The sequence below is a fragment of the Malania oleifera genome, chromosome 9 (genome assembly GCF_029873635.1).
Source record: "Malania oleifera isolate guangnan ecotype guangnan chromosome 9, ASM2987363v1, whole genome shotgun sequence".
In the NCBI taxonomy this organism is placed as follows: domain Eukaryota; kingdom Viridiplantae; phylum Streptophyta; class Magnoliopsida; order Santalales; family Ximeniaceae; genus Malania; species Malania oleifera.
Genome location: NC_080425.1, coordinates 7,763,050 through 7,790,357, shown reverse-complemented (window position 1 = coordinate 7,790,357; position 27,308 = coordinate 7,763,050). Strand labels below are relative to the sequence as shown.

Sequence of the window (27,308 nt, the reverse complement as noted above, 5' to 3'; positions counted from 1 at the left end):
AAACTCCTCCCAACTCTATACATACCCCCTCATAACTCCTGATTAGAAAGTAGATTAGCCCAAAATTTCTCTCAAAATATATACTTAATTTTTTACTCTCTTTTATTATTCTTTTGATAAATCTTACAAGAGAGCAATGTTTTTGAGCATTCATTTGGGCATTAATTTTTACAAATCATTTAACTCTATTTTCATTCTTCATTTGAAAAATCTATTTTGGAAGAGAGGTTTTATTTAGGGCATTTTTTATTCAAATCATTTACTTTCAATATTCATACTTTGAATATCATTTCTTTCGAGAGTAAGCTTCTGGAATCTCCCATATATTTTATTGATAAATATTATTGGGAGAAAATATATATATTGGTTATTTTGAAAGATTTGAACACATTTATCTTGTGTCAGGAAAGTCTTATTGCAATCGTTCTTACACACACACATATTATTTTTGCAAACTCATTTGAAAAAAAAAAAAAAAACCCTAGCTTCATTTGAACAAGTTTTTTAAAAATATTTTGGGAAGAGATCTTTGGGGGTCGAATCTTTGAAATATTCACTACATACATTTTACTCAAGGATTCCGATAAGTTATTTTGAGAAAAATCACCATACTCACACTGAGCTTATTTTCATATCATACGTAAGTGCATTTTAAGTTGTAGTGTTGTACACATCTGCTTGTATTAGAAAAATATTTGGTTATACAAAATATTTCGTTTGATTATCTATTGTATTCTTGACGTATGATCGGATGAGGGAGACTAGCCCTATGAATAGTCCTGGACTGGTTTAGACCTGGTTAAGAGAATTAGGTGCACCATCCAGGTAAGGTGTTGTAAATGGTGCCGCTCCACCCACAAGTGAGCAACCATAGTGGAATCCTCTTGCTTGTGAGCTTGAGTCAGGAACATAGGCAGTATTGGTCGAACCTCGATATCATATATGGTGTCATATTTATTTATCTACAATTTATTTTTCGCACCTGTATGATATTTTTCATTACTCTAGTTATACTATTTATATATTGAATTGATATATGTTCTAGACAGACCCTAGGTTGTGGTATACTGCTGCTGGATCAGTTATACCTATGAAGAAATTTTTTAAATACCCAATTCATCCCCCTATTGGGAATACACCAATTCCAACGATGGTAGTGTGTAGTAAAGTGATCCGAGACAGCCCAGTGGGGATTCAGGAGAGAATAATGCCTGCTAACTTGATTGTCTTTGACATACACGATTTTGATATCATTTTGGGAATAGATTGGTTAGCAGCCAGCTCTGCAAGTATTGATTGCCACAGGAAGGAGGTAGTGTTCAGACCTCCTAGGGAGCAGGAATTTATATTTGTTGGGTCGTGTGTGCATTCTGCACCACGGATCATTTCAACCATCTAGGTAAGGAGGCTACTCATAGATGGATGTCCGGGGTACTTAGCATTTGTGAAAAAAGCACTGAGGGAGGAACTTAAATTGAAGAACATCCCTATGGTGAGGGAATTCTAAGATGTTTTTCTAGAGGACTTACCAAGATTGCCTCCTAATCGCAAGGTGGAGTTTGCCATTGTGTTGCTTCAAGGGGCATTGTCTATTTCTAAGGCTCTATACAGAATGGCTCCAACTAAACTAAAAGAGTTAAAAAAGCGGCTGCAGGAACTTCTTGACAAGGAGTTTATTAGACTAAGCGTATCACCCTGAGGAGCACTGGTGTTGTTTGTAAAGAAGAAGGATGGGTCAATGAGGATGTGCATCGACTATAAAGAGATTAATAAAGTGACATTAAATAATAAGTACCTGTTACCCTGAATTGACGATCTGTTTGACCAATTATACGACCCACGGATCTTCTCTAAGATCGATCTGCGATTCAGGTATCATCAGGTGAGAGTTAAATCGGAGGATGTACCAAAGACGGCTTTCCGTACTAGGTATAGCCGCTACAAATTTCTAGTTATGCCTTTTGGATTGACCATTGCTCCTGCAGTATTCATGGATCTGATGAACAAGGTATTCCACGAGTACCTAGATCAGTTTGTGGTGGTATTCATCGATGACATCCTGGTTTATTTGAGAAGTCCTGAGGAGCATGCAATTCATTTGAGGTTGGTACTCCAGATACTTAGAGAAAATAGGATGTTTGCAAAGTTCAAGAAATGCGAATTTTGGTTAGAAGAAGTGGTATTTCTGGGACATGTGGCGTCTAAAGAAGGTGCTTCAGTGGACCCGAGTAAGATAGAAGTGGTAGTTGATTGGGCGAAACCAAAGAACATGTATGAGGTTAGAAGTTTCTTGGGTCTAGTAGGATATTACTGTTGGTTCGTAGTAGGATTTTCTAGACTATCAAGTCCATTGAAACAACTCACGAGGAAGAGCATGAAGTTCGAGTGGACTGGTGAGTGTGAGCAAAGTTTCCAGGAACTGAAGCAGTGACTAGTTATTGCCTTAGTGTTGACCATTCCATCATAAGAGGGTGGATTTGTGATCTACAGTGATGCATCTAAGAAAGGACTCGGATGTTTCTTAATGCAATAGGGAAAAGTTATCGCGTACACTTCTCGCGAACTCAAGGAGTATGAGAAGAACTATCCAACGCTTGACATGGAATTGGTAGCAGTAGTCTATGAGTTAAAAATATGGAGGCACTATCTATATGGTGAAAGGTGCGAGATCTTTACCGACCACAAGAGTCTTAAGTACTTTTTCACTCAAAAGGAGTTAAACATGAGGCAGCGGAGATGGCTTGAGTTGATAAAGGATGACGATTGTACCATTAGTTACCACCTAGGAAAAGCTCATATGGCAGCTGATGGTTTAAATCAAAAGTTCGTGAATGCGTCAATCTCAGCAGTTGGAATTTAGCATTGGATTAGAATGGACCTGGAAAGATTGGGTGTGCAATTAGTGGAAGGAAATCACTAGATATTCATTCCTAGTTTGGTAGTGCAACCAACCTTAGGGGGAAGGATCAAGATAGCTCAATTGAAAGATGCAGAACTGGTAGAGATTGAGAATGGAGTATAGGATGGGTTGAAGGAAGATTTCAATGTCTCTGATGATGGGGTGTTGATATTTTACACCAGGATATGCATATCGAATGATGCTGAGATTAAAAGGACCATCCTGGAAGTGGCACATTGCTTTCTCTATATATATAATGCATCCAGGGAGCACAAAGATGTACAGATATCTACGGGAATCTTTCTGGTGGTCTAACATGAAAAGAAAGATCGCCTTTTTTGTTAAGCAGTGCCTGATGTGTTAGCAAGTGAAGGACGAGCACCATAGGCCAGCAGGACCATTGCAACCACTTCTCATTCCTAAGTGGAAGTGGGAGCACATTTCCATGGAATTTGTTATGGGATTGCCATCGACACTTTATGTAAAAAATGCTATCTGGGTAGTTGTTGATAGACTGATGAAGACTACCCATTTTATTTCTAGTAAAGTTAGTTATTCCATGAATACGCTGGCAGAGCTTTATGTGTATGAGATAGTCAAACTGCACATGGTGCTTGTGTCTATTATTTTAGATAGGGACCCACAATTTACTTCCTAATTTTGGAAGAGTCTATAGGAAGCATTGGGATCTCAATTCACTTTCAGTACTGCTTTTCACCCATAGACCGATGGTCAATCAAATAGGACTATTTAGATTCTAGAGGATATGCTGCGGGCGTGTGTATCAGATTTCAGGGGTAGTTGGATTATATATTCACCATTAGTTAAGTTCGCATACAATAATAGTTATCAGGCCAGTATAGGGATAGCACTATATGAGGCACTATATGGTCGAAGGTGCTGATTTCCATTGTATTGGGATAAGGTCGATGAGCGACAGATTTTGGGGCCGGAGCTTTTTCAGCAGACCTCTAAGAAGGTTCGGTTTATCAAGAAAAAATAAAGACAGCACAGAGTTGGTAGAAGAGCTATGCGGATACACGCTGGCGAGAGTTGAAGTTTGAGATTGGTGATGGTATTTTTTAGGGATTGCTCCAATGAAATGGGTAATGAGATTTGGGAAAAAGGGGAAGTTAAGCCCTAGATACATCAGGCCATTTGAGATTCTGGAGAGAGTTGGTCCGGTGGCATACATAATAGCATTACCCACCAGCACTTTTTAGGATTCACGACATGTTCCACCTATCCATGCTAAGGAAGTACTTTCTGAATCCATTGCATGTGATCAATTATGAGTCTTTGAAACTTAGGGATACATTGGCATATGAGGAGATATTGATTCAGATTCTAGACCATAAGGAGCAGGAGTTACGTACTAAGAGGATTCCGTTTGTAAAGGTACTTTGACATAATCATGCAGTGGAGGAAGCATCATAGGAATTAGAGACAGAAATATATCAAAAGTATCCATGGCTATTTGGGGAGGTTCAACCCTAAACAGGTAAGTAGAACAGTATATAGGTATTAGTTTTGTATATGGGTTTCTTGGAGTAGGTTGTTTAGTTTTATCAGTTGGTTACTATTTGTTCATGGTTGGTCTTTGGGAGAATTTGGTATGGATATTATAATCTCCAGTGACAGTATATCTAACCACGGTATTCCTTTGCCATAAGTGAGGGTAGTTAATAAATTTGGGACGGGGCTGCTATGTGGGTGGCCGCCGGCTCTTCCTAGAGTCGGATCAGCAGATCAGCGATAATTCAGCGGATGTAATGGAAATCAATTAGAAAATTTTAAGGATAAAATTTTATAAGGGGAGGAGATTGTAGAAACCCAAACCTAAAAAATAAAGAGAAAATAAGAAAATAAGGAAGGAAAATTTTAAAAGGGAAAGTAGTGAGACTCGTTGACGAATCCCCTATTTTCATCGAGGAGTGGCCTTCTGTGTCTCGTCGACAAAGTTCAAGAGTCGTCAACGAAGAAATCCCGAAAAATAGGAAATTTGAGGCTTAAGGTTCATTGACAAACCCCTTATTTTGTCGATGAATGTCCTTCTGCAACTCATCGATGAAGGCTCCATTTCGTCGACGAAATTGGCCGCGTCAACGACTTATAAATAGGTTTTTAACTTACTTCTTCATTAAGAAATCAAAATCTCTCTCTCTCACTCTCTCTCTCTCTCTAAACCCACGCCTCAACCCCTTCTCTCTACAATTTCTCACCGTTTATCTCCCAAATTGATGATCGGAAGTTGCCACGAGGATCTAGGAGCATTTCTCTATAAGTCTAGCATAGTGGATTTTTAAATTGGGTCTTTTCAGACATCACTCCAAAGTTGAGGTAAGGGTAGAAATGGGCTATCTATTTAGCATGTAATTAGTTAAATGGGGTGTATGGGCCTCAGGATATTTAATGGTTGTTAATTTGGGATTTGAGTTGATTAAACTGGGGGGAAATGTGGTTTCAAGATTTTAAGCTCCATATCTCCGTAGGGTGGGCTTTAGGAGCGTTATAGGAATCTTCTCAGTAAACAAGTAAGGGGATTATATTATGTCAGCTATTTTGTGAGATATGGACCGATTAAAGTGTAGTATATGTTTTTCGGGAAATTAATGTGGATGGTTTGACCATCTTCTATTTTCTATAAAATAAGTAGTTTAAGTTAAATAAAACCCTGGAGATGTTCAGACCTTGTTTACAGTAACTTATGTCTTTCCCAATTAGGTTATTTTATTTATGGTTAACAAACAAAAATTATGTGAGACGGGAACAACTTTTAAATGGCATATGACAATAGAATGCTTTAACTAATTTTTATACAGTATGTGATATAACGGTCAGGGGCCGAGTTTTGATATAACGGCCGAGGGCCGAGATGTGATATATTGGCCGGGGCCGAGTTTTGATATGACGGTCAGAGGTTAGGTTTTACTGAATATTAGGTTATAAATGAAGTGAGTTATATTACAGTTTTATTTGTGTAAATTGCCATATGTGATTCTAGACTTGTGTGGATTTACGATATGTGATATTGTGATATTGTGAGCATAGTATTGTAGCTATATGTTGGCAATGAGTGCAATTACACGGGCATGGAAGTGTGATATGGGATAATCGATTGGAGACCTGGGCCACAGTACTACTCCGAGGTTTTTACCAGGGGGGCCCATCCGAGGTATACCGGCTGACCATAGGTAGGCACAATCGTACTTACAATGTTAGTTTTGATTCGTCTACGAAACCGCCCGCTGCGAGTTGAGTCCAGCCTTCGGGCCGCACAACCTATCATGGGGGGAAGCATGTCATATGAGTATGTGATAGCATGATGACACTGCTTCAATAGTTCGGGTTGTGTCTTTTATGCATATATGGGCAAATTTACTATAAATGGGTTATATTGAACCGACAACTTATTATTCAAAAAAAATGTATTTTTAGGTATACTGATTAGTATGGTTTTAAATGCCATTTTCATATACAGTTAAATGATGGAATTTTATATTCACACAGGAACTCATGTTGGCCACACACTGATAATAATATAACCCGTCTTACTGAGAAGATTCACACCCCATTATTCAAATCATTTTCAGGACCTTCAGGGAGTTGTGCCTAGCATACTATGGGGCAGGGATTGGACATTTTGGGGTGCTAGACAGACCTGGTAAGTCACCGGTAGTTTTATTTTTTTTATTTGGTTGGGTTGTATTAAATAGACAGGTAGTTAGATGTACGTATTTGGGAGAGTTAGAACTTTGGTAAAGTGTTTGGATGTTTTAGAAATCCTCCGTTGTATGGTTTTAATTTCAATAACAGCAGGTGCACCCAGGTTTCCCTGGTTAGGGCGGGTTGCAATGTACACACACACACACACACACACACACACACACACACACACACACACACACATATATATATATATATATATATATATATATCATAGAGTATTTCTATATTTATAGCAGTTTAAATTTTCTGGTCATTACAAATACTGTGGTTATAATAGGGTCCTGAGAGATTACAATCAATCACATAAAATAAATCTCTCCCGAAACCATTATAACCTAAAACCAAAAATGCATATCTATAATCAACTATCCTACACTGTACAAGACCAAAGCCAAAAACCGTTACTTACCTTTACTTGTCTAACTCAGGGTCCCACTGAACAAGTGCGAATATTTCTGACACATCTTATCCTCCAACTCCCATGAAGCTTCTTCAACTGCGTGATTGTGCCAGCGTACTTTTACTTGTGGGATCCTTTTAGCGCGTAACTTTTGTTTCTTCCGATTTAGAATCTAAACTAGCACTTCTTCCTATAATAGGGCATCTCTAAGCTCCAGTGATTCATAACTGATTACATGGGAAGGATTGGGGTTGCACTTCCTCAACTTGATACATGAAATATGTCATGGATTCTAGATAGAACCGGTGGTAATGCTAACCTCTAGGCAATTGGATCCACTCCTTAAAATATCTCAGATGGCCTAATAAACCTAAGACTCAGCTTACCCTTTTTCTCCTAAATCTCATTACTCCTCGCATCAGTGAAACTTTTAAAAATACATGGTCCCCTGCACCAAACTCCAGCTCTTGTTGGTGGGTGTCAGAATAACTTTTCTGACAACTCTGAACTGTTTTGATTCAGTCTCAGATGAGTCTAATATTCTCTGAAATCTGCTGAACCATCTCTAGCCCCAAAACCTGCTCTAGCCCCAAAACTTGCCTTTCATATATTTCATCCCAATATAATGGAGATCGGCACCTTCTACCATACAATGCTTCATATGGTGCCATCCCAATACTGGCCTGGTAGGTGTTGTTATAAACAAATTCAACCAATGGTAAATACTGAATCCAACTGCCTCGAAAATCTAGCACGTAGGCTCGCTGCATATCCTCTAATATTTGTATGGTCCTCTTTGTCTATCCATCGGTCTGAGGATGAAATGTTGTGCTAAACATCAATTGAGAACCCATGGCTATTTGAAAACTCCTCCAAAATTTAGATGTAAACCGTGGGTCTCGATCTGATACAATGGACACTAGCAAGCCATGTAGTCTAACTATCTCATGTATATACAACTTTGCTAGTCTACTCATGGAGTACTTAACTCTGATTGGAAGGAAGTGGAATGTAACGCCCTGAACCCCTCACCAACCCTAGGTGCTGATTTAGTGGCGTATGTATACCTGATACCATCTCATAATATAAAACATGCAGCGAAAAAAGTAAAACAATCTCCATAGTATATTGCCAGAGTCTAACCATCAACATACAACAAAGTCTTTCCATTCTCATATTACATCTCAAACTAACAAGTCATCAAATTTGGTCCACACGACCATAATACAAGCCCTAAGGTGTACAACATAAGTATCATAAAGTATTTCTATATTTATAGCAGTTTAAATACAATAAGCTTCCTATCATTCCTCGATAATGTTTTTTGTCAACTGGTTTTCCCTTTTCATCTTTATCAAGGCTTGTGGAGGTGCTCATGGGAGTTCCTATAGGTTTACTTACTTCCATATTAAACTTTTTCAGCATATCTCTAATGTATTTGGTTTGAGTTATGAATGTTCCATTTTTAACTTGCTTGATTTGTAATCCTAGGAAATAATTTAGCTCTCCCATCATACTCATTTCAAATTCTTTTGGCATGCATTTTGCAAATTCTTTACATAGATCTTCATTTGTAGCACCAAATATGATATCATCCATATATATTTGAACTATTAGCATGTCTTTGTTTTTAATCTTAATAAATCTAGTGCTATCAACTTTTCCTCTTGCAAAATCATTGTTAATTAAGAATTTACTTAATCTTTCATACCAAGCTCTAGGAGCTTGTTTTAAACCATACAAAGTTTTAGTTAATTTAAATACATGATTGGGATATTTTATATCTTCAAAACCTGGAGGTTGTTTTTCATATACTTCTTCATTTATGTACCCATTTAAGAAAACACTTTTCACATCCATTTGATATAACTTGAATTCCTTATGGGCTGCATAGGATAGAAGCATTCTAATTGCTTCCATTCTTACTACTAGGGGAAAGGTTTCATCATAATCAATACATTCTTCTTGATTATATCCTTGAGCTACTAGCTTGTCTTTGTTTCTAACCATTATCCCATTTTCATCATTCTTATTTCTAAAAACCCATTTAGTTCCTATGATTGAATGTTCTTTAGGTTTGGGCACTAGTTGCCATACTTGACTTCTTTTAAATTGATTTAGTTCTTCTTGCATAGTTATAATCCATGAATCATCATTTAATGCTTCTTCTACATTTTTATCCTCATATTGAGATAGAAATGCGCAGTGATTGCATAGATTTTTCAAGGATGACCTAGTAGTTATACCTTTTGATGGTTCTCCGATTATTTGTTCTTTCGGGTGATTTATAACGTATCTCCATTCTTTTGGTAATCCATAATTTTCTATGGGTTTATCATTTGGAGTCTCTTCAATGATTTCTTCCTTTTCTTTTACTTCTTCTTTTACTTCAACTATTTCTAAGTCTTCTAATTTTTGAGTGGGTTGTCCATCTTCAGCTTTTGGTGTTTTGTTAAAAGGGTTTTCTTCATCGAAGGTTACATGTATTGATTCAACAATAGTAAGTGTCCTTTTATTGTATATCCTAAAGGATTTACTTTTTAATGAATATCCTAAGAATATTCCTTCATCAGCTTTTGCATCAAATTTTCCTAACTCATCTTTATCGTTCAATACAAAACATTTACATCTGAACACATGAAAATATGAAATATTTGGTCTTCTTGTAACAACCTGAAAAATAATGGTATTTAAATAATAAAGAGAGAGTGAAATGAAAACAGAAATAGAAGGAGGCAGTAGACTTCGTCGACGACATTGCACTTTGAAGATAACAACCCAAAAGATTTTTCCACAGGGCCTCGTCAACGAACACAGGGAGTTCGTCGATGAGCACATAAGGGGACCTTGTCGACGAAGCTACACCTCGTCGACGAGAAGACACCGTGAAGGGTTTTTGGATAGTCTGAAATTCGTCGATGAGAGAGGAAGTTTGTCGACGAAATTATTAAAGGACTCGTCGACGAGGTGACATGTCTCGTCGACGAATCTGGCTCTATAAATAGTGAAAGCCCGGATTTTTGATGAAATTTCAGCGCAGGAAACCCTCTATTTCTCTCTTTACGTCCCTCCCTCCTTCTCTCTTTTATTCCGGCCCCGTTTTACACCGGATCAACGATCTGAAGCCACCACGATGCTCCTGACGAAGTTCTCTGCGAGTCTGTTGGAGCTGATCGTTGGTGGAGTTGGGTTGGATTTCGTCCCAATCTCAGTGTAAGGCATTTTATTCAGTATTTGTCTTTCCCTCAGTTATAAGAAATACAATACACGAAGAAATACTAATGTTTTGTTTTTGGGGATTTGATTTTCAGGGTGTTGAGTGGAGAAACCTACGAGTATAGGGCTAGAGTACAATAGGGACTTTTTAGAGATAAGGTAAGGGAAATATGCTACGCTAGAAATTTTTATAATGTTAACAGAGATTTTACACATACGTATATACCAGCTTATTACCCAGTTTTACAGAATATGAGTTTTAAATGCTTGTGTGGCCTAAGTAGATAATTATTTGATGAAGAACTTATACAGTTTCTACAGTATATCATACTATACAGAATACACAGATACAGACAGTATATTACAGTTTTATTCAGATCAGTATGTTATAATTTTATACGAATCAGTATATTGCATATTTTCACCAAGAACAGTATATTGCAGTTTTACTTATATCAATATATTACAACTTTATTCGTGACAGTATATACAGTATTTATAGTTTGCCATGTTTCCTATTACGATAACATACAGAGTATACAGACAAAGTATATAGATAGAGTATACAGATAGATATACAAAGATAGCATCAAGATGCTACTAATACAGAATATAGAGATTACTGAGTTTACAGTACAGAGAGATAGCGTTATGGTAATTTTGGAAACATGATGAAAATAGTAAAAGAGTATATGTGTATATATATATATATATATATATATATATATATATATAGTATTAGATTCCTGAGGAATGATTACAGACAGATACAGATAAAGAATATAGAGCACTGTACCGTTACTAGATACAGATAGAGTGCAACCACATATCTCAGATAGTGTGTGGGTACTGTCTACCGTGCTTGGAGAGTATGCAGCTCCCAGTTCGATGGGTGGAGGGGGCCGGTTTGACGAGGTAGCAGCCAGTCCAGCGCCTAGGAGAGTGTGTAGTTTGGCCGGGTTGAGGTAGTGTAGAGTATATTGACTTATCTAGAGGGCCGACCAGATTAAGTCTCATCTACAGGCCACACAACCCTGTCATGAGGGGTCAAATCATGACATACAGAGTTCCAGGGATAAAGTACAGTTATGTATATGTATACAGTTTTACAGTATTTGATGAGTATAGTATGATATTAGCAGTATGAAAAGTAGAAAATAAAGATGATACAGTTATATTTTAAATTGTGAAAAGAAAGATATGCTTTATAGATTTACTATTGTATTATAGTTCATTTGTTATTTAAATAGTATTTCTAACTTAGTTGCTACACACTAGTAATAGCATATTTCCACTTACTAAGCATCGACTCACCCCATGACTTTAACATTTTTCAGGTGAGCCAGCTGGGCGAACAGACCAAGCTCGCGGATAGAGAGTATATTGATTACCCTGGTTTAGAGGGTAAGTTTGTGTAGAGTTTTGTATTTTGGGACAGATATTTTGGAGAGAGATGTATATTATATAGTTATGATTTAGAAATACAGATTCCTGGTATTGTATGATGTGTATGGATGTATAGATTACGTTTCCACTGCATAGGTATGATTTGATATTCAGATTTACCCTGGTGCCTCGAGCTCCATAGCAAGGGGTATCAGAACAAGTAACATATATATATAAAAAAAAATGAAAATGATGTAAATTTTGAGGTCGCCACACTTCTACCTTTCCATAGTTCATATGGTGTTTTATTTAGCTTTGTTCTTATAGATACTCTATTAATTACATAGCATGCGGTATTGCTGCTTTAGCCCAAAAATATTTAGGTAGATTATGTTCGTTTAACATAGTTCTAGCCATTTCTTGTAGTGTTCGGTTCTTTCTTTCTACAACTCCATTTTGTTGTGGAGTTCTAGGTGTTGAAAAATTATGGCTAATACCATGTTCATTACAAAATTTTTCAACATCCTTATTGTTAAATTCTCTACCTTGATCACTCGTTATGTTTGACACATTATATCTTTTTTCATTTTGGATCTTCTTACATAAGTTTATTAATAAGTGACATGCTTCATCTTTGGAGGCTAAAAATAATATCCAAGTGTATCTAGAATAGTCATCTACTATTACAAAGGCATATTGCTTACCTCCTAAGCTTTAAGTTATAGTAGAATCAAACAAGTCTAGATGAATGAGTTCTAAGGGTCTACTAGAAGAGATATGTTTCTTCTTTTTAAAGCTTGTTTTAATTTGTTTACCTAGTTAACAGGCGTCACAAATTTTATCCTTTGTAAATTTTGAATTAGGTAGTCCCTTGACCAAATTCTTTTGAGATAATTTTGATAGTAAGTCCGTGCTTGCATGTACTAGCCTTCTATGCCAAAGCCAATTGGCTTCATTTATGGCAGCCAAGCATGTTACACTTTGATCAACTAGATTATCAAGGTTTATGCAATACACATTATTTACCCTATAAGCTGTGAATAGAATTTCTTGTTTATTAGGATTTTGAACTAAACATTTATCTTACTTAAAGATTATGTCAAATCCTTTATCACTAAGTTGACTTCTACTTTAAAGATTATGTTTTAGGTCATCTACTAACAACACATCATCAATAGTGAGTGAGAATTCTTTACCTACTATTTTACCAATTCCAATAATTTTACCTTTAGCATTGTCTCCGAAAGGTGACATATCCCCCATCTTTTTGTACTAGTGCAGTGAACTTGGATCCATCTCTAATCATATGTCTTGAACATCCACTCTCCAAGTACTACTTTTCCTTTGATGGTGTTGTCCTAAGGCATACCTACAATGGAGGATTTACCGCGTTATTTTTTGGAATCTAAACTTTCTTAATTTTTTTTAAATCATATCTAGTTCCATTGTTTACTTTCCATTCATTTTTAACTTTAACATACTTCTTTTTAAGAGGACAATTAAACATGATGTGACCTTTGTTTTTACACAAGTAGCATGTGGTGTGTTCATGTATATTAGTTGAGGATGTGCTAGCATAATTTTTTGCCTCTTTAACAAAATACCCCATGAACAATTTCTTCTTTCTTTTATTGGTGATTCCATTATGACCGATTCCTTCTTTATTGCCATTCATTCTTTGTTGTCCTACCATCTTCTCAAAATTTTCTTTACCTTTGGTGAAGTTGTAAATAATCTTCTCTTTATCTTCAATTGTCTTTTTGAGATCAATTATTTCTAAATATTTCTTGCTTTGATCATTTACTTGTAGCTTGACTAATTCTTGTGACATATCATCTATTTTCTTCATTAGATTATCAATGTGTGAATCCTTTTCTTTTTCAATGGATTTAGAGGATTCTAGTTGACTTTTAAGATTTTCATTTTGTTCCTTAAAAGCTATATTTTTTTTCAGAAACTTTTATAATTCTATTATGAAGAGCAAATAACTCAACTTAAAGTTCCTTATAAGTTGGCATACTATCACTAGAGTCGTTGCATGATTCATTACTTGATTCTTTTGAGGAGGAGTAATAGGAATTTACCTCTTCGTTGTGTGCCATGAAGCAAAGGTTTGATATCTCTTGCTTGCTGGTTTCGCTTTCATATTCACTTAAGCTCGTGTCATCCCATGTGACTTTCATCGTTGTTTTCTTCTTCTTATCCTTCTTGAGCTGAGGACATTCTGGCTTGATGTGTCCTACCTTTTTGCAGTGATAACAAGTCGGTGGATCATTCCTGCTTTTGTTCTCCTTCTTACTTGTTTCACCTTTTTCAGTTTTTGTTCCTCTAAATTTTCTAGAGAATTTCTTGTTTCTTTTATTGAATTTTCCAAGTCTTTTAGTAATGAAGGCTAGTTCATCTTGATCTAAGTCACTTGATTCACTATCTTCATTATTTGAGCTTTCTTTTGATGCTTTAGAGCTATGGGTTTCTTATTCTTATTTTCAGGATTTCTTTCTTTTAAAGTCATTTTGTAAGTGAGTAAAGATCTTATAAGTTCATCTAGAGATGTGTTTTTAAGATTTCTTCCTTCGCTTATGGCCGTAGCCTTTGGTTCCCATATGGGTGGAAGACCTCTAAGAATCTTACGAATCATCTCATAGGTAGAGTATGTTTTTTCTAAAGCATTGAGAGAATTTACTATGTGGGTGAACCTAGTATACATACTAGTGATTGATTCATCCGGATTCATTTTAAATGCTTCATATTCCCTAGTTAGCATGTCGATCCTATTATCTTTAACATCTTCGGTTCCTTCATAGGTTACTCTAAACTTGTCCCAAATTTCTTTAACAGTTTTGCAAGCCATGACTCTATTAAATTCATTAATGTCTAAAGCACTATATAAAACATTAATTGCACTTGAATTTACTTGTAGCATTTTGTGATTGATTTCAGTCATGTCTTTTTCTTCCTTAGGGATTTTTTTTTCCATTTACTAACTTGGTAGGAATTAAGTCATCATCCGTGACAACCTTCCAAGCCTTCCAATCCATAATTTGAAGGTAAATTCTCATACATTATTTCCAAAAAATATAATTCAGTCCACAAAAGATTGGTGGTCGGGTTGAGGATTGACCCTCTCCGAAGGGAGCAATTTCTAGGTTTGCCATTTTGATCTTTATATGGCTTCTAGTTAAGATTTACTATAACTTAGTTCTAATACCAATTGAAAGTAGAATAGTGATCCCAAGAGGGGGATGAATTGGGTTATTTAAAAATTTTAAATTCTTTTACTTACTTGTTTAGTACTCATGGTAAAACTTAAGTAATTCAATCAATTTTCAATCAAAACCAAAACACACAATAATTTGTTGAAAACTTAAACAATCCAATCAACCACACAATACCAACAACCAAAATAACCAAGAAGTTGCAACTCTTTTAATTGCTTTCAGCTTTTGTAATTAGCCCTGTAATTTGTATGTAAGCCTTGCTTTGGATTGAATTTTATTGTGTTTCTCTTAATTATGATTTCTGCAAATTAGCAAACGTACTCCCTTGTGGGTTTCCGCAAATGGTTAATTGAAATGTACTTTCTATAGATTAAGAGTCTTTTTTGAATTCAGTGTTTAAGCCCTACAACTTGTACTTAGCATACACAAGAATATATATATAGTGCAGAAAATAAAAAGAGTAGGGTTGAGAAGAACACCATGTTTTACGAGGTTCGACTTATCCCCAGCCTACGTCTTCACCTTTGGTCAATTCCACCAAAGGATTCTACTATGTATGCTCCTTTCCGGGTGGAGCAAGCCTTTTACAATAATCCCTCTTTTTAAGGAAGAGAAACCTCTCCAAGCGATCAATTCACGCTTGGCACAACGATCCAAATAAGCTTTGAACCCTTAAAATATAACGAGAAGGCTACAAGAATCTGAGTACAATGAAACTCTCAAAAGAGAGCAAATTTGTACAAGTTAGAACACAAAATTATACTTTATCAAATAATAATATATAAAGTATGAAGCTTAAGTATAGAGATCACCAAGAGTTCTTTTAGTGATTGAGAAAACTCAGTGTTAGAACCGTAGGTTGATGATTCAGTAGCAATTTCAGAAGATATCTCCTAGATGGAGTATGAGCCATAGTGAACTTTGAGAGAGATTAAGAGCTTGGATGCAAGAATGTTGTATGATTGCTTGGTGATTAATTTCTTGGGATTAAAAGAGTATTTATAACATCCACCAAGATGTTACTAATTTTTAAAATTTTCCCGTTGAAGTTAAAAATATGAAATCCCGTGGAATTAGTCGGCTGGACAGGCGACTAGGGGGTGTATTTCACAGGGTCAGTCGGTTGGACAGGTGGCTGAGGCCCTTCTGTTTGCCAGAAAATAAAATCAGTATTTTGTCAATCGGTTGACTGAATCACGTTCAAAAATGTCAGTCAGTTGGACATTGTCAATCGGCTGAGTAAGGTCAATTCATTTGGTCAGTCGGCTGAACAGTTTATTTAACCATTGTATTTCTATCAGTCAATTGAGTAAACCCAGTGTAATCTGGTCAATTGGCTGAACAGTCCATTTTTTTTTTCAAAAACTTCCAATTTTGACTTGTAAACCCTTGTAATTTTAAAAGACTCGAATGTAACTTTACAAAATCATTTTTCAGGGTTTTCAAAAACTGGTCTCTAAGCCTTTACACCCTAATGAGTTTCATATTTCTAAATTATATTTGATATGAAGTACTTACAAACAACTTTACTGAATACGACGTTTTAAGTACTAAGTCTTCAAGTCTCTTGAGGTTCATCTTGATTTCGAGTCCCACTTAGCCTTTAAGTTTTTCATTTGTCTTTTATTGCTTTAATATTCTGAGAAACTTTCACTTGATTGACTTTAATTTCCAGTTTGCTTCCATGATAAACATGAGTGTAGTTTTATGTAATCCTGAAATAAAGTCACTCAACAACACATTTTAAAATTTTCTGTATTTGTTATCATCAAAACAAGATTGAAAAGCCTAGTTAGGCCAACATAGGCGTTGCTCACACGGGTGGTGCCCTTAGCTTTGTGTTTTTGGCTGATTTGATGAGCCTTAAGCTTTTTGCTATTCTTTTCCCCCTTTTGGCTTATAATAGGACCTTTAATAGCCTTGTTTAGTGTAACTAAGAAAGAGAATACCCTTTAGGGGATACTTTAATGTACAACATGCTAAAAGATTCAAGGAGTTAGGCTCAAAAAGTTAAAGGATGATTACTAGAGGAATGACAAGTGACTAACATCAAGATTTCAAAGTTTGGTTTTCACAACAATATTTGAGGAAGTGAAAATATGCCTTATTTATTTTATGTCTCCAATAAACACCATGAAACAACATGTTGTTGCATCTAATTTCTATGACTTTTGTTCTCTAGTTGATTATAATTTTAGCATGTTAAGATGCACTTTGTGGTAAGACTGGCAATTGCTTGATTAGAACATGCATGTTTTAGGAAATTAGTCTATGCTCATATCATATGATGTTGTATAATATTCCTTATGCATGTGCATGTGGTTAAGATTATTTCTTTTGCCATCTTCATTGAAACTAAAACTCCTCCTAATTTGATTCTTTTTTCAAATTGAGATAAGCAGAGAACTTAATTTTATACTTGGCTAAAATTTATTTTCGAAATTCTATTTGGAGTTTCTTCTTTGCTTAGAGTAATTTTAAGAGTTATAATTTGTCCCCCCATGGCTTACTTAACTTGGGCCATATCCATAGGGTTGGGGTTTGACTCGTGGTCCAAATCAATTACCACATCTATATACTCATTAGTTGCCATGCATGCCTCTCTATATTTAGTTATTTTAATTTAAAAGCGTGTTTCTTGATCAATTGTATAGAAGAATGTTTCTTGTTTATGAATAAACAAAATTAAATTTGATGTAATATTCTTTGTTTAAACTACATGTATTAAATAGAAATGTTCTATGCCTGTTTGTACACAACTTAGGCTGAGGATGCATGTTAATTATTGCTAACTTGCCCTAAAAAGTGACTATAATGGCAAATTGGGGTGCTTAGTAGGTCTTATGAGAATGATTAACTTTCGAACTTAATTCTTGAACCCTAATCTTTCTTAGAAAACTGCCAAGATACATACACATAGTGAGGGGATAGCTTCAATATTTTAAATTATCTTATGAATAGCATAACTCCATGATATATTTTATTGGGCAATGCATAAAAAGCATGAAATTTAATGCACGCACACCCCTTTAAAATACTAGTTTTGAAGATATGGCAAACATTTTTTCTTTTCTCATTTTTAATGTTACTCTTGGTTGTGTTGTTGTACAATTTATACATGTTTTTTTAATAGTTCATATACGAATTGAATGTTTTAAGTATCTATTGATTTCCGCGCTTTATGAAACTTCAAATACAGATTAATGTTGAATTTGAGTAAAAGTCAATTTTGATATCTAAAGAGCTAATTCTAATTGATAACTTTCAATTTGAATGGTCTAAGATTTGGTTTCCTTATGATTTGTTTATGGATTGAAAAAAAAAAAAAAAAATTCAAATCATAAAAGTCCGATTTGGTTTTTGCTTCATAGCAAATCAACTAAGATTGACCCCACAATGCTCACCTTTTGGCACAAATAATAAGTTAACATGCATTATTAGAATAAAAAGAACAACAACAAGTCTTAAGTCTTGTTAGTAAAGTTGACTATTAAAATACCAATTTCGGTAAGTATGACAAATATGAATTGAAACCTTAATAAATTTTCAACAAAAAGACAAAAAAAAAGAAAAAAAGAAAAAGAAGACATGAAATGCTGTGAGGTCAAAAAGGAGGTCCACCACCTAACAAACCCCTCCAATGAAACTGCAGGTCATATGCGTGTTTGAATTTGAAGCCATCGCCATTTCTAGAACCCAAGAGAGAGAGAAAGAGAGAGAGAGAGAGCCCAAGAGAGAGAGAGAGAGAGAGAGAGAGAGAGAGAGATTCATTGTTTTTGGGTTTTGAATATTTGGAATCATTCATGGGACAATGACCATTTGTGATTTGGGAGTTGGGAATTATGTTTGGAGTGGAATGGCTGAAAGGTGGGAGTCAACCAAGAAAATAACAATCTAGAGGATTGACAATGCCATAAATGGCGAGTAAGAAAAGCTGTGCATTTTGATGGATGCCTGTTGAGGGTTCTTTTCACACAAATGTATATAGTCTCGTGTCTTGTTTCAACTTTGAACCTAATGAAGGAAAAGTGCTAATTTTGAATGAGGGCAGAGCCCCAACCCCACCCATTCTTGACTCTTACTTTTAAAACAAAATGTTGAAGAGGTAGGGTTTTTCCTTTTTGTTATTTTATTTTATTTTATTGTGGTCCACTTTGTAGTTTTTCTGATGTTATTTTCATCATAACATCCGGGTTCGATTGCCTACCGTAGACCATAGGCATCTGCTCGAGCGTTTTACTTTTAAATCCTATTTTCTCTCCTTTTCGAAGCATTGAACGTACTTAACACCGTTAACTACGCGTTTAGTAGATAGAAATTGGATAGAATCAGATATAATGTAGTCAAATTTATCACTTAATTTCTTCATTTTCTTATTTCAAATTTTCATTTCATTACATTCGATAAATCAAGTGTGAAGGTACTTTTTTTTTACCAACGAACTAAATATAAATAAAATATATATATTTATATCTTCTCTCCTTTCTAAAAATGAGACTGCAATCATTGTGTTGTTTTGAAAATATTTAGAAGAATTATACAATTAAAGAAAAATTTTCCCGAGGCACTTGTGCATCCATGCTTTAGATTGTGGTACTTAGTAGCTAGGCCAAGCTTAATAAAGCAAAGCAATATTTTAGTCAACTCGCGACATACTTTATTAGTCATTTGTTTATGAGATGAAAGATAGACTATCATATGACTTAAGCCCACAAATGGATAGGCCTTGGCAAGGGCCCAAGCCCGAACCCAAGGTAGCCTGCCTAAAATGTTAATTTGATATAAAAAAGCATACTTCATATCTCCCTCTCTCTATCTCACAAACACGCACACACACACATTAAATAGCAGGCATTTTTGAGAAAAAAAGACATTAACCACTCGGAGGATTGAGAAAAAAAAATACAGATCTCACTTAAGGTTTCAAAAATTTCAGCTATTTTTCATGAAATTTGGCAAAAAGACGAGATATCCTTAGGGTTCTTAAATTTTCACATACCTCCATAGAAATTTGACTTTAGGATAGTTAAACCCTCTTGATTAATTTATTTTTAAGTGTGGTCAAGCGGTATAAGTGCCTTAAAAATCAAATGTTCAAAGAAGTTTATACGATTTTCAAAACTGAAGGGAAGATTCATATCTTTTTTCCCAAAATAAAGGGAGATCCATTAGAAAATAAGGTCAAATATTTTAAAATATAGACGACTTGACTTGGATAAAGTATATTTGGTTTGATTCACATGTTATCTATTAACCCTAATCCAGTCCAACTCAACTTGTCTACTACTCGGACTTATCTAAAATGTATGAGTACTTATGTTCGACCATAGCGGCATGCATATTTGTTTTTGTACAAAATGAAACAAAAAACATTTTAATTAATAAGTCTACGTACTTAAAAGTTAACTAATGATGGCCAGAGTTTTTGTTTGGTCAACTTTATAGAGTAGAGATGCTCTAAGATATTTTAAAAATTATAGTGAGAACAATATCATTTTAAAAACTCGAGTGTAAGTCGATTCCAACTATATAATTATTACATAATAATTAAAAATTCATTTTAAAAATAAATTCAATTCACTTAGTTCTACTTAGTAGCTCTCCTTAAGAAAGGCTTAGAAATTATTAACAACTAAATAAATACAGTTTGAAATCTCCTACACTACGTTTGAGAGTATGGATTTTAGACCTTGAATTTATATTTGAATAGATTTGGACAAATTTTTATATAATTTTATATTACATTTTATTCAAATCCAATACAACGAGCCTCATTGTATGGTATGTAATTTTTATATTTAATTATTAAGGACACTTGCTTTGCATTTGATTCTTTTTATGCATGCTTAAGATAATAAATTCAAGTTTAGTTGGAAATCTATTAAACTTAACTTCAGATTGTTGAAAATAAAAATTGAACATGTATTTGGATAAGCTAATATATATTTCTTTTTTTTTCTTTCTTTTTTTAGCGCTCGGCATAAAAAATTTGGAGGCGGCGATGGTAGTTTTTTACCAACAACAATGAGTGACATCAAAGAACACATTGACGAATGATAGCGATTGCTAGCAATAGTGGGTATTGTATTTGAATTTATAAAAGTATTTTTTGTAAAATTCTAAAATTTTTAAAAATAAATTGTAGATTGACTAATCAAACATATTCTTTTTATACTCCTTATATTTCTTGTTTTTGAATGCAAAAGAACGTGCTAAGAAACTTAACAATTAATTGATATTTAAGTAGAAATGAGTGACAGATTGTTCGTTTAAATTAGTCGACTATAGAAAGGATCTCAAACAGCATTGCATGTCTCTGATTTGTGGCCAAAATTTTGAAAAGATACAAAATTATTAAAAGGAATAGAACTGGATTATCCCAACCGTTGACAATCCTAATCTCATTATCCAAATCATAATTGTGAAGCATGAAAAAAAAAAAAGGGAAAGGAAAAAAGTCCAACCAACTAAGATGGGTGTAGAAGAGATGAGATGAGAGAGATGGTCCAAAAAACAAAACACCAGCTATCTTTCACACACTCAAAATTAATTAAGGAAAGAAAAGGAAAAAGTAAAAGGGCAAAAAAAGGAAGGCATATAATTATATATGGAAATTAAGCCTCCCTAAAGAAAGCCTATATAACATTGGTCCAATAATATCCAACCATTTGACCTTAAATCCATCATTATAATGATATGGACAACAATGCATAGATGAGAGTATGACTTAGCAAGAGTTTTGGGGCCCATTGCACAATAATTTGGGACAATTTTTGTACACATTATGCACATCAAAGATTGCATAATTAAAAATGGGCTCATCTACTTTCATGGTTGATGAAAAGGGGTTCAAAAAAAGATTAATTAAAAAATAATTCAGATTGTTATAAAAATTATTTAATCGTTCAATTGTTGGAAAAAAAAAAAAAAAAAATTGTTCCTTTTAATTGTTTCACAAATAAAATTATGAAAATTTTGAAAGAAGTTAAATAGAAAAACAATATATATATATATATATATATAGACAACTTTTAATTTTCGTAAAATTTAGGGCATGCCTAGGGTTTCATGCAATAACAATAATTTTTTTTCTTTCCTTTTTAAAAGAAAAGAAGATGAAACTTTTGGTTTCTTGGATTTGAAATTAGTACTAAAGGGATATAAGTCTTTGGCGGTTTAAAGTATTAAAATGAGATTATTGTTGAATTTCCAATTCAATTGTTTGACAAAAGAAGAATTGAAATGAAACATGGTTGGAATTTTAATATCCACAGTTTTAGAATTTGCATATATAATTTAATTATTTAATTTGATTAGAATGTTATTATTCTATTTCTCTATTCTAAAAGATATATTATAATAATATTTCATATTATATATTATAAAAATGTATAATATTTTGTATCATGTCATTAACAAAATATATTGTAATAATAAGTCGTCTGTCATATGGGCTAAGCTTGCAGTGCTCCTGCAAAATCATCTCTCATCCTGATCTGATTCTTTACTCATGCTTACTTGGAATCAAGTTTCTCCATTTAAAGTAAATTGATTCCAATCAAAACACAGTCACGACACTAGACACTTAGAATCGGAATGAAACAATTTCTCTGTTTTGATTTCATAAAATCTTGTAGGCTTCACTTGTTTCATTTATTCGGTTGTTGTCATGTGCGTTCGTGATGTCATTTAACATTACCTTCATCTCAAGTTGAAAAAATAATTTCTCCAATATTGGAACTTGGATTTCAATTATATATATTTTTTTCAATTTCATTTAATAAAAAATATTTTGAAGATAAGGCAGGCAAAAAAAAAAAAAGTTAATAGGGACATTGCAACTATTTTCCTTTTCTTTTCTTTCCTTTTCTTTTTCCCATCAAAATCCTTGGTCCAAATGGACTCTTAGAGGCAGTGTCCATATTTTGTCAGTACCCAACAAAATCTCACTGCAGCTTGCCATTTAAAATTTGCATTGTGATTTGAATTTACCAACCTCCCATTCTGCTATGATCTCTCCCTCAGAAAACTGGTTTCATGTGTTAGGGCTTGACAAAGAAGAAATATACATTGATTGCTCTTTCTATTCAAGAAAAAAAAAATTCGAATCTCAAAATACACTCAACAAAAGAAATCTCATAAGAAAACCCAAATATTTCTCTGGCGGAATGGAAATTTCTTTTCGTTGGTATGTATAATAAATTCACAACACAACATTTCCTTTTTGAGATCATCAAAACTGTTGCAAGGCAGCCTCAAAACTGACCTGCCCGTATGTCTCTATCCAGACGGTCTGCATTTAGTGTTCCTGGCAGTTCCCTGAAGTCATCATTGAAGATGGAATACGCACTGCAGATGTTCAGGATTAAAAAGAAATAAGCCTTCTGAATTTTTCTTTTTTTGATTAAAAAAGTATTAATAAAGAGAATATACAATACAGGAGAATAAGGAATCCTCCATAAAAAAGAGAGAGAGAAAAAAACAGAAAAATTAAAGTAAAAAAACAAAACAATTAATACAAAATAGCAGACCAATCATACTGAACATCTTCAAGTCGCAATCCCTTGAAACAGCATCAACATCTCATATAGAGGCCAAATACTGAATCTTATCCCAAATTAAAACCCAAGAAGTCTTCTTCCCCTTGAAAAAGTGATTGTTCCTTTCCATCCAAATACACCCCACAATAGAGAAAACAAACCGCATAGCCATATAGCACAACCTCATCTTTGCTCCTTCAGAACCCCAAAAAAGAAATTGCCAGCATATTCTCCAGACTTCGAAAATGGAGTGTGTCATGCATGTTGTATAAATGAAGAGGATGCAATAGATAAGAGTTAAAGCAGGTTAGTTAAAATGGAGGAGAGCATCATGCATGTTGTGATTGTAGAATACCTTTAAAATTAAAAGGAAAGCTTAATAAGGCCTTATTTATGCATTGGAATTGTTGGGCAATGAAAAAACAACATATACAAAAAGTAAAAGTTGTTGAAATGTGAATGTTAAGGTGGATGATTGGTATAATATTAAAAGATAAATATATGCAATAAACTAGGCATAGCATCAGTCATAGACAAGATAAGGGAGGGGTGGGTTAGATGGTTTGAGCATTTGAAACACCTGTGAGGAGGAGTTTGTTATTGTTTTTGGTATTAAAAGTGGTGGGAGTAGGCCTAAAATAACTTGGAATGAGGTAGTGAGGAAGGATTTAAAAGCTTAACAAATAAAATGATCTTGATCGTATGAATTGGCGGAAAAGGATTTATGTAGTTGACCCCGCCTACTGAGACTTAAGGCTTGTTTTATTTACTTTATGCCAAAGCGAGTTCACCCCTAAAGGAAACCTCCATAACCATTTATTCATTAAGGCAATATTTTTAGACACCAAATTTCCAAGACCCAAACCCCTTCTTTTTTAAGGCCCACACACTGCCCCCCATCTAACCAAATAATTTTTCTTCTCCTCCACCCTAGACCAGAGTGTCTCTCATGATTTCTCTTTATAGTCCGAGCCACCCCAACAGGAACTTTAAAAATAGATAAAACGTAAAAAGGAATACCGGAAAGAGGAGACTGAATAAGAGTTATGATACCCCGTAAATAAATAAAAAAAACACCCTCTCGCTTATAAAGACACTCAGATTCCTTCTTTACCATGGGAGCCCTAAAGCATATGGACTAAGAACAACCCAATGGAACCTCTAAATACGACAAAGGCTAGTCAAGGATGGCACACCCTACTAAAGCAGCCAAATACAAAAATCTATCACCTCCTAAATTAATACCTAAAATCCCAATTTTCCCTAAATCCACTATAAACCTAGAAGCACACTCAAAAAGTTTCAAAATGGTGAGCACATTTAAAAAAGACTCCTTATGAGCATCTAAGAAGATAGTATCATCAGCAAACTGAAGATGAGCTACCAACTCCAACAACTCTCACAAGCCCTCTATCAAGTTATCAACCACCATCTATCAACCTACTCAAACAATCAATGACCAAGAAGAACAAAAATGGGAACAGAGGGTCTCCTCGGCTAACATCCCTTGAAGATGCAAACCACAACTTGGCCTCCCCATTGATAATAATTGAAAAAGAAGTATGAGACAAACAAACCGTTATCCAAGACCTCCACCAAACCCCAAAACCTTTCCTCTTCAAAACTCTATCCAACAATTACAAGCCTTTTCAAGATCCACTTTTTAAACACTACACCCCACCCTTTATTCCTTCTAACACCATCAACAAATCCTTTTCAAGATCCACTTTTTAAACACTAAGCCCCCCACCACAACCCCCCCCCCCCCCCCCCCAACAAAGCACTCTGAGCTTGAGAGATTGTCATACTTCCTACAACTAAACTCAGCCATTGGCTAGCACCTTAGCAATAACCTTATTCACACTAGAACAAGACTTAAAGGTTGAAAATTAGTATCATGCTAATATTTACTCTTCTTAGGCACCAACGTGATGAAAGTGGAATTAATACTCTTGCTCAAAACACCATTAAAACATCCTAACAATCTTAGAGGAAAGCCATATAAAGCCATCTGGACCTGGCGCTTTATCCCTATCCATCTCAAACACAGCCTACCTAACCTAACTTTCCTCAAAAGGTATTTTCAACCAAAGAAATAAGATTCTACTCCAAACCCTTAATCATTGGCCTATCCCCATCCTTTAGAAAAAAATTTGCAAAACAAATTTGTAAACTCGCTGTCAAATCAGGATCATAAGTAACCTCTTCCTCCCTCACTGAATAACACTACTCCTTATACCATTAGTCAAGCTATGAAAGAGTTTAGAATTACAATCAGGGTGTGAAACAAGGGGAAAGCAGGTGGAGCCTTGCAAACCAGGTTGTAATGAGATTAAGAGTGTCCCACTAACGACACTACCAAACTACCTAGTCATTCATTACAAAATGAAGATGATAAACCTTCATAGCCTTCCAGTTCTACTCCAATTTTGCACTACATTCCATTGTCTAAACGTAAGAAAGGGGAATCCCCATTTGCTGAGTGTTTTGTCTACAATAAGCAAGGAAACTTCCCCTCAACTACTAAAGGTAGGGGATGTTAAAAAACTCAACGAAGGATATCTCACACCATTAACAAAGTTGTTTACCTCTATTGTCAGTAAACCTTTAAATGGGTTTATTACCTCATCACAAACTTCTTTGTTAAACCCATCCTCTTAACCTCCACCGAAAGCATCCCTTCCTCCTCTTTCCTATCCAACAAATCCAACCCCCGCAAAATATTATTTTTCTTAATTCTATTCTCTCCATAAACATCCACATTCCACCTCTTCAAAACAAACTTAATTCATTTAAGCTTTCTTATAAACCTAAAACCCTCCCAACCCCTATCAACCTCCTCACACCAAGAAACTCCCACCAAAAATAGTAAGACTTATGATCCAGCCACATATTTTCAAGCCTAAAAGGCCTAGGACCCCACTTAACCTTTCTAGAATCTAACAAAATAGGGAAATGATTAGACACCGGCCTAGAAAAAACAAATTGAGAAAGATTCAAAAATTCCTTTCCCACTCCCACAAAATAATAACATGTCCAAATGACTAGTAACAACCCTCTCCCTTTGATTGACCAAGAAAATAAGGCATTATCCATTTGAAAGTCACTCGATCCACACTCCCAAATAAACCTATCAAAATTACTCATACCAAAAGTAATACACCCTCCCCATTTCTTTTTCTTTAGGGCATCTAACCACACAAACCCCCCCCCCCCCCCCCCCCCCCCCCCCCCCCCCCCCCCCCCTCCTCCTCCTCCTCTCAAATAACCACCTAGGCAAACAAAATTCAAGACCACATAAAGAACTTCCCAAAAAATTGATCTAAGGGCTGGCCTAGAAGGACCACACACTAATGAAACCCACCACTGACCTCTTACCTCTAATGTCTAACAACACCAACAAGGAAAAGAAACCCACTTATCTTTCTACGTTTTCAATGGAACAATTATCCCAATTAAACAGTCTCATCCCCCCCCCCCCCCCCCCCTACTGGTACCATGGGAAGGAAGAAAATCCAACTCCTTAAACCTTCCCTCCCAAATACTCCTAACTACTCCCAATTCACTTTTTCAACTTTCATTTCCTGAATAAAACAAATATTAAGAGAAACTTATACCCAAAACTTTCCTAAGCCCTCTGTTCCTCCCATCCCCCAGACCCCTCACATTCCAACTACCTTCATAATTTAACTAGCTTACCCATTTAGCAATATCCTTGCCTCCCTCATAGCTGGTTGAACTAGCTAACTTATTCAACTCCCTTTGCACCTGTTTTTTCTTCTTCTCTTAGGTCCTAGGAGAAACCAGCACTTTCAAATTCCTTCCCAAAGGATTCACCCATCCCCTCAAGGAGTATTTGCAGGTCATGATTGTCCCTCTCACTTCCCAACAAATTAAAAATCAAGATATCTCCCTTATTA

The 27,308-nt window shown here is 35.1% G+C and overlaps 1 protein-coding gene across 1 annotated transcript in view; it reads right to left on the bottom strand.

Moving 5' to 3' along the window:
* Positions 1-22,897: 22,897 nt before the first annotated feature.
* The window catches only part of LOC131164078 (uncharacterized), a 49,324-nt gene continuing 44,913 nt past the window's right edge, over positions 22,898-27,308 (bottom strand). Inside the window, exon 7 of the mRNA XM_058121032.1 lies at positions 22,898-23,197. Coding sequence (XP_057977015.1) covers positions 23,104-23,197 — 94 coding nt within the window. The 3' untranslated portion in view covers positions 22,898-23,103. The remainder of the gene's footprint in view (positions 23,198-27,308) is intronic.